The sequence below is a fragment of the Papaver somniferum genome, chromosome 2, assembly GCF_003573695.1.
Source record: "Papaver somniferum cultivar HN1 chromosome 2, ASM357369v1, whole genome shotgun sequence".
In the NCBI taxonomy this organism is placed as follows: Eukaryota; Viridiplantae; Streptophyta; class Magnoliopsida; order Ranunculales; family Papaveraceae; genus Papaver; species Papaver somniferum.
The window spans coordinates 82,822,761-82,836,450 of NC_039359.1; the positions used below are offsets into that span (position 1 = coordinate 82,822,761).

General features: G+C 36.8%; 2 protein-coding genes across 3 annotated transcripts; one reads left to right on the top strand and one right to left on the bottom strand.

The window, feature by feature from the left end:
• Positions 1-917: 917 nt before the first annotated feature.
• LOC113348212 (protein phosphatase 2C and cyclic nucleotide-binding/kinase domain-containing protein-like) lies at positions 918-8,237 on the top strand. 2 transcript variants are annotated; one of them, XM_026591919.1, is made up of 16 exons: positions 924-1,233; positions 1,443-2,554; positions 2,981-3,112; positions 3,245-3,472; positions 3,598-3,723; positions 3,912-3,974; positions 4,316-4,398; positions 4,644-4,875; positions 4,955-5,271; positions 5,552-5,639; positions 5,746-5,812; positions 6,246-6,541; positions 6,680-6,745; positions 6,935-7,056; positions 7,236-7,392; positions 7,669-8,237. In XM_026591919.1, exons 2-16 carry the CDS (start codon positions 1,532-1,534, stop codon positions 7,912-7,914), a joined length of 3,246 nt encoding a protein of 1,081 aa, XP_026447704.1. In that variant the 5' UTR covers positions 924-1,233; positions 1,443-1,531; the 3' UTR covers positions 7,915-8,237. The 2 variants fall into 2 exon arrangements, with proteins under 2 accessions (XP_026447705.1, XP_026447704.1); XM_026591920.1 differs by lacking the exons at positions 6,680-6,745; positions 6,935-7,056; positions 7,236-7,392; positions 7,669-8,237 and having other exon boundaries at positions 918-1,233; positions 6,218-6,395.
• Positions 8,238-8,695: 458 nt separating this feature from the next.
• On the bottom strand, positions 8,696-10,084 carry LOC113351505 (protein JINGUBANG-like). Its single transcript, XM_026595475.1, has one exon. It carries the CDS (start codon positions 10,082-10,084, stop codon positions 8,738-8,740), a length of 1,347 nt encoding a protein of 448 aa, XP_026451260.1. The 3' UTR covers positions 8,696-8,737.
• Positions 10,085-13,690: the final 3,606 nt, after the last annotated feature.

A 13,690-nucleotide genomic window follows, 5' to 3' on the forward strand; every position in this document is an offset into this window, starting at 1 on the left:
TGAGATTTGAACTAGGGATTTGAACCTACCACCCCGTGTGTAGTATGTGAGTGCTCAACTATTGTTCTACCTGTTTTTTTTTTTTTTTGTTTTTTTTTAAAGTCAAGATCTGACTTACTGACTCAAAAATATGTGAGCCAGTGGCTTGGTCCCATGAGTAAGGAACATTTCATTTCCTGACTCAAACAGGTCTGAGTCAGAGGATTAAGTCTGAACCAAGTAGCGAGCCACATTTGACAAAAACGAGAAAAAAAACGGTCTGATATTTGACCCACTTCGAGTCAGGAGTCGTCTCAAATCCGATCACAAGCCAGATGTGAACAAATATGCTGTTAGTGACTTATCCTGCCAAGAGCAAAGAGGAGATACAATACACATTCCTACACTTTAAAACTTCTGTTTCTATTTTTGCAACAAAAGAGAAAATATAAACAACAGTTCTACGTTAGAAACTTATTCAGCTAGTTACAATGGTGAAAACTTTATCAGTTGATCAACTATTCGATTAGATTATGGTAGGTCAGGAAGTGCTTTATTCCTTAGTACAATAATAACAGAGCTGTGTCCCAAAAAGAATCCCATAAAACACAGCCCTGTAAGCCTCACCACACAGAATTATGGTAAAACTTTTAAGGGTCTTTCCGTACTATGTCGTAAGGGATTTAAGGCCCGGTAAACCTACCATTTTTGGAAGATAAACTATTACCGGGAGCTTTTCACCAGCCCATAGACAGTGATAGATTAACGAAGAGCCACGTATAATTAACCGACACAGCGGAACAGAGGGCTCCACGAAACATGGGTGGTTCCAAGCTGCCTTTGATTCTCACACTATTATTGGTTGCTGCTGCAACTTACACTAGCTAAGTAAGGAAGTTAGTTAACTAGGAAGTCAGAATCCCTTCACTCCTTGTCTTGTCTGCTTTAAATTTGATAGTGCTGATGACGATCAGCAAAGAAAATTTTAAATTCAAACTAATTTAATTAAAAAAAAAAACATTATAAAAAAAGTTAGAGAGAAAGAATTATGTGGCACATTACGCACCAGGCGTATTTTTAAAATAAAAATCCAAAAAGTGAAATGAAGAACTGCAAAAAGGAAGAAAGAAACCAAACCCTCTCCTGGGGTAGCTTTAATAATCAAATCTATTAATGAATGAGTGAGTGAATGAATATCCACATAACAACCCAGTTTGCTTTTGGTTCTTTGAAGCTTTTGTTCTTCTCATACAGGTACGGCTTATTATTCTCTTCTAGAAAATAAAGATAATATTTTTATTTCCTTGTTTCAAAAAATCTAGCAAGATTCTACTTCAGATTCTTTTGTTTATTTTCAATTTTATGATCTGGGATTTTGTAATTATTATGTTTTAAGTAGAATTGGATGGTTTTTGTATTCTGAAAAAATCTGGACTTCTGGGTCTGTTTGTTTTGTGGTTCAGACAGGATAGTGAATGAGTGAGTGTCAGTGACAAGTAGTATGAGTTTAGTGGTAATTTTGAGAATTGGGTTTGGTGAATTGTAGTAATTAATGGGGTGTTGGATATCAAGGGATTGTATTGGACAAATTCCAAATTCTTCATCGCCAGGGAATTCTCGTTCTAAAGGAACAACTGGTAGTGGAAGAAGAGCTAATTCTGATTCTGATGAAGAAGGAGAGAGTGAAGATCAGTTCAATCAATTGAGTACAAACAATGATTCTGAAGTGGGTATAACTAGATTATCGAGGGTGTCGTCGCAGTTTCTACCACCCGATGGGTCTCGTACAGTTAAGGTTCCATCAGAAAACTATGACTTGAAGTATTCATACTTATCGCAAAGAGGGTTCTACCCAGAAGCTTTAGACAAAGCAAATCAAGACAGTTTCTGCATTCACACGCCATTTGGGACGAACCCGGATGATCATTTCTTTGGTGTTTTCGATGGGCATGGGGAATTTGGAGCTCAGTGTTCACAATTTACAAAGAGAAAAGTATGCGAAAATCTGCTTAGAAATGGGAGGTTTCATATGGATGCTGTGGAGGCATGTCATTCTGCTTTCTTGGCCACAAATACACAATTGCATGAAGATACTATAGATGATACCATGAGTGGAACAACCGCGATAACAATTTTGGTACGGGGTAGAACAATATATGTAGCAAATGCAGGTGATTCTAGGGCAGTTATTGCGGATACGAGAGGGAAAGATATTGTAGCTGTGGACTTGTCAATTGATCAGACTCCTTTTCGAACAGATGAGCTTGAAAGGGTAAAGCTTTATGGGGCTCGAGTTCTCACATTGGATCAGATTGAAGGGCTTAAGAACCCGGATATCAAGTGTTGGGGAACGGAAGAAAGTGATGATGGGGATCCTCCTAGATTATGGGTTCAAAATGGCATGTACCCTGGTACAGCCTTTACAAGGAGTATTGGTGACTCTGTTGCTGAGTCTATTGGGGTTGTAGCTACACCTGAGATTGTTGTTTTGGAGCTCACACCAGAAAATCCGTTCTTTGTGATTGCTAGCGACGGGGTATTCGAGTTTCTTTCCAGCCAATCTGTCGTTGACATGGTAAGAGAATTGTTATTTATTCTGTTTCAATTATGTCTCCTTCTGTTTTGCAACCCCCATCTGGTAATTAAGCAGATATACTGCTCAGTGATATATTCTCTTGAAACTTTAGATCACAATAGTAGAAAAAAATTTCTCTATAAATGGCACCGTTCCTTATGTGGTTAAAACGATGACTGGGTTAGTTGGCTTCTTTCGTGTTGCCTTCGTACAGTTAAAACTTCCAAAAGTGAACAAGATAAAGTAGAAGACTGCAGTTGATATCTTTGTATAGGTTTGTGATACCATAGTGAGTTCGTGTAGAATTTCGTTGTGTTTGCTGTGGATGATGAACTTCCATCATATTTGTGATATTAGTTGTTTTCAATTTATTCTTCTCCGATACGCGGGTCTTGTATGTCACTTATTCTGTTGTTGTTTTGTTAGGTTGCAAAGTTTAAAGATCCTCGTGATGCTTGTGCTGCAATTGTTGCTGAGTCTTATCGACTTTGGCTGCAGTATGAAACTCGTACTGATGACATTACAATCATAGTTGTGCATATAAATGGGCTAACAGATGTAAGCGGCATCTCTTTTATGAAGCATATTTGTTTCTTGAATTCTTATCTTTTATATAAACACCACTTTCTGGTTGTTGTTTATATTAAATATTTTATTTCATTCCTTATGAACCATTTCAATATCTTCCAGAATATTGTGGTTCAACCAGCAACACCAGATGTTGCAGTTCGACCTCTGCCTCAGGTTGTAGAGATGACCGGGTCTGAATCACCTTCCACTGTAAATTGGAATTCAAGGAACCCGCGTGAAAGACATGAGTTGTCACGAACCCGTCTCCGGGCAATTGAAAGTTCCCTAGAGAATGGACAAGTGTGGGTTCCTCCATCACCATTGCATAGAAAAACATGGGAAGAAGAAGTAAATGTTCTTTTTTATGTGCTTTATCTTCTGACATTTGTGTCTTGCTTAATGCGTGAAATTTCAATACCTTCCCTTAACTTTGAACCTTTTTGTTTTTGCTTTTCTTTTTACTAATTATGCAGTCACATATTGAGCGGGCTTTGCGTGACCACTTCCTATTTAAAAAGCTCACTGATGCTCAGTGCCACGTTTTGTTGGATTGCATGCAAAGAGTTGAGTTCCAGCCTGGAGATGTTGTAGTCCAACAGGTTATTGTCATATTTCTTTCTCATAATACGAAACTTCTGAGATGGCATATAAAAGTTAAACAACACATATTGGATCGCTGTGTTTAACTTAAACCTAGTATGTACCATTAGAAACCAGAATTCTTCCGCAACTTGTTATCTATTACGGAGTCAGATAATACAGAAGTCTAATTGGTTCCCTATTGCAGGGAGGAGAGGGAGACTGCTTTTTTATTGTTGGGAGTGGTGAATTCGAGGTCTTTGCAACTCAGGTACTCACTTGGTGGAAAAGATGTGCAGGCTAGTGACTCTTCATTAGAATTATTAGCATAAAATGCTGTCAGCTTTACCCTGTATACAAGAACTTTTTTTCTTCATCGGAACTACCTTCTAGTTGAATTATCCGTAGTTCTCATAGAACATGTTCAGCAATGGCTATTTGCTTTTCATTTTCCTGTCACCTTTCCTCTTAGGTTTGGTCTGTCTCCTTAATAACTGCCTATATTCCTCTATCCCTGCTTCGAAGATCTTGCCACTCTGTGGTCTTCAAGGGCTAGTTTTTTTCGTTGAGTTTCTTGTGGTTGTAAGCTAACTGGCTAGCTCTAAATGGCAGGAAGAGAAAAATGAGGAGGTGCCTAGAGTTCTTCAGCGTTACACGGCTGAAAAGTTGTCATCCTTCGGGGAATTGGCACTAATGTAAGATATTCTGTTTTTGGTAATTCTTTTGACAGTTGAGGCATGTGATTTTTATAGCTTATCTCCTTGCATGTTTTATTTGATTTTTGCATTAACACTTCAATGAATCCCCCTGAAATTACTTCTTCAAGATTCAGAATGCGGAAATTTAAAAAGTATTGTACACTTCAAACTTTTATCATTAATTCCATCCCTAGTCGCAGCAGTGTTCAATCTTAACACTAATGGTTAGTTTGGTAATACAGGTATAACAAACCACTACAGGCCTCCGTCCGTGCCGTGACAAATGGAATTCTCTGGGCTTTGAGGCGAGAAGACTTTCGAGGAATCCTCATGTCAGAATTTTCGACTTTTTCATCATTGAAGTTGCTCAGATCAGTGGAGCTTTTCTCAAGATTATCAATCTTACAGCTAAGTCAATTAGCAAATTCCCTCTCCGAAGTTTCCTTTCCAAATGGGCAGACAATAATAGATAAGGTAAAGCCTAGTCTTCTTCTGTAATTCTCTGCACACTATAAATTAGTTTTTCTTTCAAATAATTCACTGCTGTTTGCAGGTTGAGTGTCTTTCTGCGTTTTATATTATTAAGAAGGGTCAGGTGAAGATAACTTGTGGCAGTGACGTGATAAAGAGTTCAAGTTTCGCCAGTCTTTTATCTGATAATATGAAACAAGAAAATGACAGACTGAATGATGAAGAATTCTCGGTGGAGAAGAATGAAGGAAGCTATTTCGGTGAATGGGTGCTTCTCGATGAAAAGGTCATCTCCTTATCTGCCACTGCTGTAGGTGATGTTGTATGTCTTGTATTAACAAAAGAGAAGTTTGAATCTGCTATCGGACCATTGGCGAAGTTATCACAGAATGACCGCAAGTATGTTAGATCTTCTCAAATGAATGCTTCTACTTTTTCTATACCTCCCCGTTCAATAACCTTTCAATCAATTGATTATTACCCAGAAGATACACCCCTATAATGAATTTAAGTTTACCAATGAGGTTATTAACTTTCTTTCAGAGTCTTTTGAGTTTCATACCAACCGACAAAAATAGTTATATGATTTCATTTATGAACTTCGGAAAGTTGCATGTTGTTTATTCTTGATACACTTTGCTATTTCTACATCTAATTACCTGATACTTATGGAACTCAGGTCGAAGGATTACACCTTGAGTTCTTCTAAGAAATCTGCTATTGATATTGATCCTTCTGTTTTAGCTAAGGTTCAGCTCTCAGATTTGGTAAGTTCGCAACAACCGGATGTCATTGTTATATCCGAACTGTTGATTTTCAATCACAACGATGTAAAATATGATCTTTACCTCCTAATGATATTTACTGTCACAGGAATGGCGAACATGCACATATTCTACAGATTGTGGCGAAATTGGACTTGTACTTCTGAGAGGCTCAGGTTAGTTTTGCTATATTCATTTCATGGAATTGCCAATAGTTTCTAAAGTCTTAGCAACTACCTCTTATTAATCAGGACTTAGAGCAACTTTTTTCATTTTCGTTTTTGATACTGTTCCACTCATCATATACCATTCTTATTGAAATCAATCCAGTCATCTAATATTCATGTGATGCGGGGTTTCAAATTTCTTAATGTTCTGGGTTTTTTGTGATTTACTTGATGAGTGGAAAGCCACAAGAAAAATCAGCAGAGTTTTGTCAAATAACGTTCAGACTTCCATGTATATGCTAGAGACCAGTGTCGACGTGATATGAGTAGTATTAAGTATTTAAGTCTCTCTGGCTAGAATTCCATGTATGATGATTTAGAAATAGTCATTTATTGGTCTTAATCTTCTGTAAGGTTTCCAAACCTATGGATGATTCTTTAGGGCCAGATACACTATCAGAAAATATGCTGAGCTTAAAAAGGTTTCCAAAGCAAAGGATCAAAGGGCTCGGGAAGGAAGCACAGGTCTTGAAAGAGAAAGATTTGATGAAGAGTTTGAGTTCATCAAACTTTGTACCGCAAGTTCTATGTACTTGTGCAGATAAAAAACACGTAGGCATATTGCTAAACACATGCTTGGCTTGCCCATTGGCTTCCATACTCCACAGCCCCTTAGACGAACCATCAGCAAGATTTTGTGCTGCTTCCGTCATTCTGGCTTTACAAGAACTCCACCAGGTTTGATCTTTGATGTTCATAATGGAATTTTTTTTTTATTTTCAAGATCTTTCTAGACAGCGGTTAATCTTCTGTGTAAGTAACTTGATTAAAACCGGTCACTAATAATTTACCGACACTTGCTCTCTTACATTTCAGAATGCTGTTCTCTACAGAGGGGTGTCTCCAGATGTTCTTATGTTTGACCAAATAGGTCATTTACAGGTTGATATCAAAATGTATTTTAGCTGCATCACATTATTATATCTGTGTTTGATACTATTAGTAATCTCACATTTTTGCTCCCAGTACCGTTTTTTTAATTGCCAATACTTTTATATATTACAGCTTAAGACATTGTCAGCTGGTAAAACATTTCATGGACATTTAATGTATATTATATATGTATCATAGGTAGTGGATTTCAGATTTGGAAAGAAGTTATCGAGTGAGAGAACATTCACAATATGTGGGATGACCGACTCTTTAGCTCCAGAGATTATCCAGGGGAAGGGCCATGGTCTCACTGCTGACTGGTAAACCTTCTTCACTGATATATGCCTGTGCATTTCTATAAGCAATTTGACGTTAAATTTGTGTTTTATGGTTCTTGGTTAAGTTAGAGTACTGTTGACTGTTGTTATTATGCTCATTATCATTATCTATAATTATAGATACAGAAGCCTAATAAATTAAAAAAATTGAAAATTGATAGGTGGGCGCTAGGAGTCTTAATTTATTTCATGCTACAAGCGGAAATGCCATTTGGGTCGTGGAGGGAGAGTGAGCTCGATACTTATGCGAGGATTGCTAAAGGACACTTCGCTATTCCGCAGTCCGTCAGCCCTGAAGCTGTTGATCTCATTAACCAGGTTTCCATTATTAAAGCCTATTTCTTTCCATTTCCTTTTGTATGCATAAAAGAAGTAAAACATCAGACTACGATTGTGCTTGATCAAAAAGTTACGAGGAATGAATCACCTTCCATAAAATGGAACACCAGATGGTTCATAGCTGTAGCTATTCCCAGGGATAGATTGACTCTTTAACCTTCGTAACATTTAACTTTGCTGCAGCACAATCAGATGCGAATAGTATCTTTCGTTTTTCTGTTTTTAATTTTTTTTTTCCGTGCATCCTTTGACCAGTTACTTCAAGTTGATGAAAATTCAAGACTAGGAAGCCAAGGTCCTGATTCGGTCAAAAATCATCCATGGTTTGAAGGTGTTGACTGGAAAGGGATTGCAGACCGTAAATTTCCTGTTCCTCATGAGATTACATCTCGTATCTCTCAGTATATGGAACGTAATTTGGATGATTGTTCTAATCCAGTATTTTCTCCATCTCGAGACATGGAAGATGATAACAGTGTTGAACTGTTTGAAGATTGGTGAATGACTTTCAGTAACTTGTATCTCTGTCGCGGGTGTTGCCTGACTGAGAAAAGCAAATGAACATTATGTACACTGGCTTCATGATTGAGCTGATCCGGGTGCAACGTTGGATCTTGGATGGTTCCTAATGTACCCGCCACTCGAAACATCTGAAATAAATTTTTTTCTCAGCTCTAAATTTTTTTCTTGTAAATGCCTTTCAAGTATGTGAGCTGCCGATTCTTGTATCTGTAATAAGATGTAATTTTTCCTTTAAAGACACTTGAAATTTGAAACTTCACAGATGCATAATTTGAAGAGACATTGGACAATTTTTTTTTCTTTCAAGACAGGGCATGCTAATTGGTGCAATGTTTTACTGTATCCGATGTTTTGCCTGATTGCTCAGTTTTGTCCTTAGCTGTTGCTCCAGTTAGTCCCGTCACTGATTAATTTGTCTGAAGAAGAGCTACGCAAGTTCAGTTTCGGACCCTCTTTATGAACCCTGACAAAGGACATGTCAAGATTGAAGAAGAGGTTATATTTCGCGAAATGCACTTTTATTTTTTTTAATGGGAGTGTAATGCACATTCGAGGCTGTACTGAAAATGTAAAATAATGTCAATCTAACAATGTCAACAGATCCTGCATTTCGCACGTAAAACTTGCTTTCATTAAGTTAGGACATTCTAAACATTAGATTGCTACCAAGTAACAACTACACATCTATAAAATTCAAAGACTTCTAACTTGTAACATCATAAATGAGAACTAGATAAGCAAAGACACTAGAATTATTCTCTCAAATCAGCTAGTCTTGACTTTTATTCATCTTATTTTGGTTCTACCGCAAATGTTTATCCTGGAGCTTCTTTTCAACCCACGCCGGAGATAAAACTGGACTCATTTCGCACTCCCTGGTACTGGAAGACATCCGGTGATCATAACATATTGTAGTTGTTGCCGACTCCTCTGCATTTGTAGCATTCGTCTGTTCGCCCGGAAAAACCTTCACTCTCCATACTTTTAATGTTCTATCCAAACTTGCACTGTAAACTAAGAACCCCATTGCAACTTTTTCCATCTCCAAGCAAGCAGCCAGAGTTCTCACCGGCCCTCGATGACCTTTTAACACAGCTAAACACTCGTGAAAATTCGTTTCTTCGTCTCTCCTCCACACTCTGATAGTCGTGTCTTCTGATCCACTGAACACCAACTTCTCTATAGCAACTAAACAAAGAACGGAGAATCGATGACCGGGTAAATATCCTCCGTGAATATACCTACCCGAAACTCTATCTTTCTCCCAGAAATTGATCGAACCGTCTGAGGAACCCGAGTACAGATGGAAAGAATTAGGTGAAGAACTTAATGCCAAAGTATTGACAGGTGAGTTATGGATATTCAGTGTGGTTGTGAGATTTTGTGAGTTCTCACCAAATGATTTCCTCCATATCTTGACACACCCATCTGAAGATGAAGTGAATAGACAACCATCTTCTTGATTCACTAGAATTGAGTTGATATTATCTTCATGAGCTACAAACGAATCAATACATTTCTTATCCGAAACATTCCAAGCCTTAATAGTTTTATCCCAAGAGCCTGTGTATAGTATACCTTCAGCATGGTAATAAGCAATGCAAGAAATGTAATCTTTATGAGCTTGTTGAGTAGACGTTCTTCGAAACGAAAGAAACGAGCTATTTCGAGGTAAAGTTGTGACTTTCATAGGTTGTATATTATCTGTTCCTGACATTCTCCAGACTCGGATTTTGTAATCCTTATGTGTAGTGAAAAGCATGTTACTATAAGCTAATATTGCACGGATATCACCTGAACTTGTTCTGAGACACCCACGTTCAATACATTCCGGTTGTCTCCATATACGAATACGACTACTTTCAGAACCGGTGAATATTATACCTCTAGATACCGCAATTGAGTATACAGTTCCCTGGCGACGGTGCAATGAAGCGACACAATGGTAAAGTAAAGTTGGCGAAGGTGAAGGATGAACAAGTGGTGAAAGTGTCCAAGGAGATTCAGGACTTGTTGGAGCCGAAAGTTGCATAGTTGAGGCTGAAGAATGCCGTCTAGGACTGAAGGTTTGGTTTTGATCATACAAAAAACTTTGATTTAGTTTCATAGAAAGACGTGGTGGTATTTGTTGTTGTTCTCCTCCATCCATTAGACTCCAAAGCGATCTTTTACTGAAATGTTCCATGAGAATGCAGAAATGATGGCCAGAGGGAATGCCGATGTTAAGTTTTATAGTAGGTGTTCATTTATGGTCAGTAGTTTGATGAAGTTGGGGCATTAAAAATTACAGTAAATGGCACATGAAGAGAGGACTTAAAGATTACTGCATTTCCAAGATAACTCCTTGTACTTGTGCACAAGAAAATCAGATTTTCTCCGCACTGTAATTTATGTTACATCACTTCTTCAATATTTGAAAGGACTATACCATACTGATGAGGGTTTAAAGTCTTGATTGTTCCTTGGGTGCAACAATCCATGGTGGTCAAGGCCATTTAATGTGCACTTGCTTAGACTAGTAGCAAATTAAATAAATTATTTTACTTTTTAATTTTGCCTTTTATATTTGAAATATATAAATGTAAAATATAAAAAGCACTGCACGCCCGCTTTTTTTTTTTTTTTGGTTTTCCTTTTTAACATTTTTTTTAATGAAAAAGATCATATATTAAAGCTAACAAATGTAGTACTAACACATTTATAATATCATTTTTATCAAAAGAATTAGAATCTATGCTAGATTTATGAACTTTTTGGTTTAGGTTTTCTGACATGTGTTGTATCCTTTTAATCCTTGCCTCCTTAGCGATGTAGTCCGCTGCATTGTTGTTCTTTCTCTTTATAAATTTCACTTTAGCTTGAGAAATTGTCCAATATTATCTTTATTTCCTGCAAGATATTTTCTGCCAACCACGAAGATTCTGTAATAACCATGTTTAAGTTGTCTGCCAACGCTTTGCAGTCAGTTGCAATGACCACACTTGACAAGATATTTTCTTTTAACCATGTAATTGCCTTTAGCAAGGCTTTTGCTTATGCGTGGAAAGCTGACGTTGCCCACTCCGAACCCGCAGAATGGTGCATGAAAGTCTGTTCATCAACAGAGTATAGGATGAAAGCGTATCCCATCGATGAATCCTCTCTCTTATAAGAAGTATCAATGAAGATTATCAAATCTGAATTTAAGTTGTACCAAGAATTGTTGATTGATATTTTCTTTTGATTCTTCTTATTGCTTTGAAGGGTATTCGACGGGGAGGAATTTAAGAAAGTATTTATTTGTCCTACTAAACTGACTGGGTCTGGGTGGATTTTCTCAAAAACTACCGAACATCTGTATTTCCAAATGAACCAAAGTGTGGTGGATATTTATACCTGAAAATGTCTCAAATCAGCTTCTGTAATCCACCATTTAACCCGATCAATAACGGTGCTGGGAGAGTATCTAAGGATTATATTATGTAGAGATAGAGCAAACCAAACGTCTCTTGCAAAAGGACACTCGCAGAAGAGATGAACCTCCGTTTCTTGCACTTGATTGTTACATAATGGCAAATCGGGTCAATTTTCGTGTTGTGAGCACCTAATCTAACTGATGTTGGGAGAACTTTTTGCACAATTTTCCAGATGAAAAACCTAATTCTAGGGATGGCTTGAATTCTCCAAATCTTGCTCCATGGGAAATTTGGGTTATCATTATTGTCAAGATCCTGATTAGCTAGAAAGCTATAAACATTTTTGGCCGAGAATTTGCCTGAGTGATGGTGTCTCCATCTAATAATGTCTTGCTCATGGTTCCTTGGATTTAAAACTTGGATTTTTTCCTTGTCCTCCGGGTAAGAAATGGTTTAGCTTTTCTTCATCCCATCTATTCTGATCCGTTATTAGATCTTGAACTCTTGTTGGTGCTTGTTCTTGACTGTTAGGGATTTTTTGGATTATATCTGCGTTAGGGATCCATCTGTCTTCCCAGATTTTCACCAAAGCTCCATTTTTGACTTGCCAAATAAAATTACCTTTTATTCACTCTAACCCTTTTTGTATGCTGGTCCAAATCCACGAGAGATTCGTTGTTCTGGATTTTTCGAGAGAGTGGAAGTTTGGGAAATATTTTTCTTTTTGGCATCAGTGGATTAAATATGATTTATGACAATCATTAACAGCACGATGCCTATTCATGCTCTCCTAAATTCTAGAACTAAAGACTTGCTAAGAAGAAGTTTTCGCAAATATTTTCATTTTATCCTCGTATTGTTTAATTGGATATGATTTTGTGTGAAAAAAAATTGTATATCTACATGTGGCATAACATTTTAAGTCATCAGAACTAGCTACTGGAGAAGTTCTTTGAATATCAAGTATCTTAATTAGTGCATGTAAACTAGATAAAAAAATAAAAATAAAAATAAAAAATTCACTTAAAAACATGGCTGCTGATGATTCGTTTAGGGGTGTACCAGAATCCATACTCGACAAAAAAATATTGAAATGGAAGAAGTAAAATTTTGTTTAAGAGAAAAAATAGGTAAAAAGAAAATTTACAAGCTAACAGTCCAACTAACTATTTTTAATTACAGCTTCTCGTATGTCAAACTTTCTCTTTCTTCTCCCTGATCTCTTTTTTCCGAAAACTAATCGGAACCCTTGTCGCCTGAGTTTTCTCCTTCTTAAATCCACTGATTTGGAGCAAATCGGAGTATGAGAATTTAAACCCATCTTCTCCCTCTCCATCATCTATTGATTTATTCCTTGTTCCTTGGTTTTTCTTTCACTTCTATTACTAAATATTGGAGTATTTCGACTAGGAATTCGTTATTTGAACAACTTTTCATAGTTTTCTCACTTATCAATCTAGTTTTCAGCTTTAAATTTTCTTGCTAGCTATATTTTGATTTCCAACACTTGTTTCCTTAGATTTACTACTTAAGATTTTTATCTTATCTATTGTGATTTTAAAATATTGGGCTTGTCGGTTAAAGTAGTTCCCAACCAAGGTTTGAGATTTTTCACCAAGTTCTTACACAAGTTCTTGGTGATCTCTTTTCAATCCCATAACAGATACTTTTCGTATCAATGGAGTTTACATCAAGTTTAACAAATCTTTAAGCAGCATCAACAACAAAGAATCACTCAGCAGCAACTTCAACAGGCACTATGACTCTGGTTCACATAACATCAGCAATTAGAATACCCAAAACCACAGACACAATTTATTGCAATGACAACAAAGACACCAAGACCAATTTCGAAGAACATCCTGACCATTCTAGACCGATTAAGCCAAATTATAACCAATTTAGGTTATACTTGTTACACGTGCTACTGCTAATTCAAAAAATCATAGACATATATAGATTTATGGATCAAGTTATGCCTAAGTCACATTCACAATGATTTTGAAAAAAACAAGTTGAGAAATGGTTAGGTTTAAGGATCCTAATAACATCTTTATTGTGTTATATGGTTTGGAAGTATTTCTTTCAATCCACCAATACTTGTCATGTTCACTTGCAATCAGTTAGGAACATAAGGAATTCTTTTTCATATTAGGGCTTGGGACTATGATGTTAACTAGTTTGAATATCCTTGTCGTCTATTTGAAATATTTGTAACTGTTGAAAATCTTAGATTAAGTCCTATAATCAATCCCAATCTTAAATTGGAGTTTTATGATCAAATATATCCGAGGCTTGCCTCTTTTCGAAAAATAAAATAAAATTACAGCTTATTAATTGTTGATCGGGTCACTGAAGTT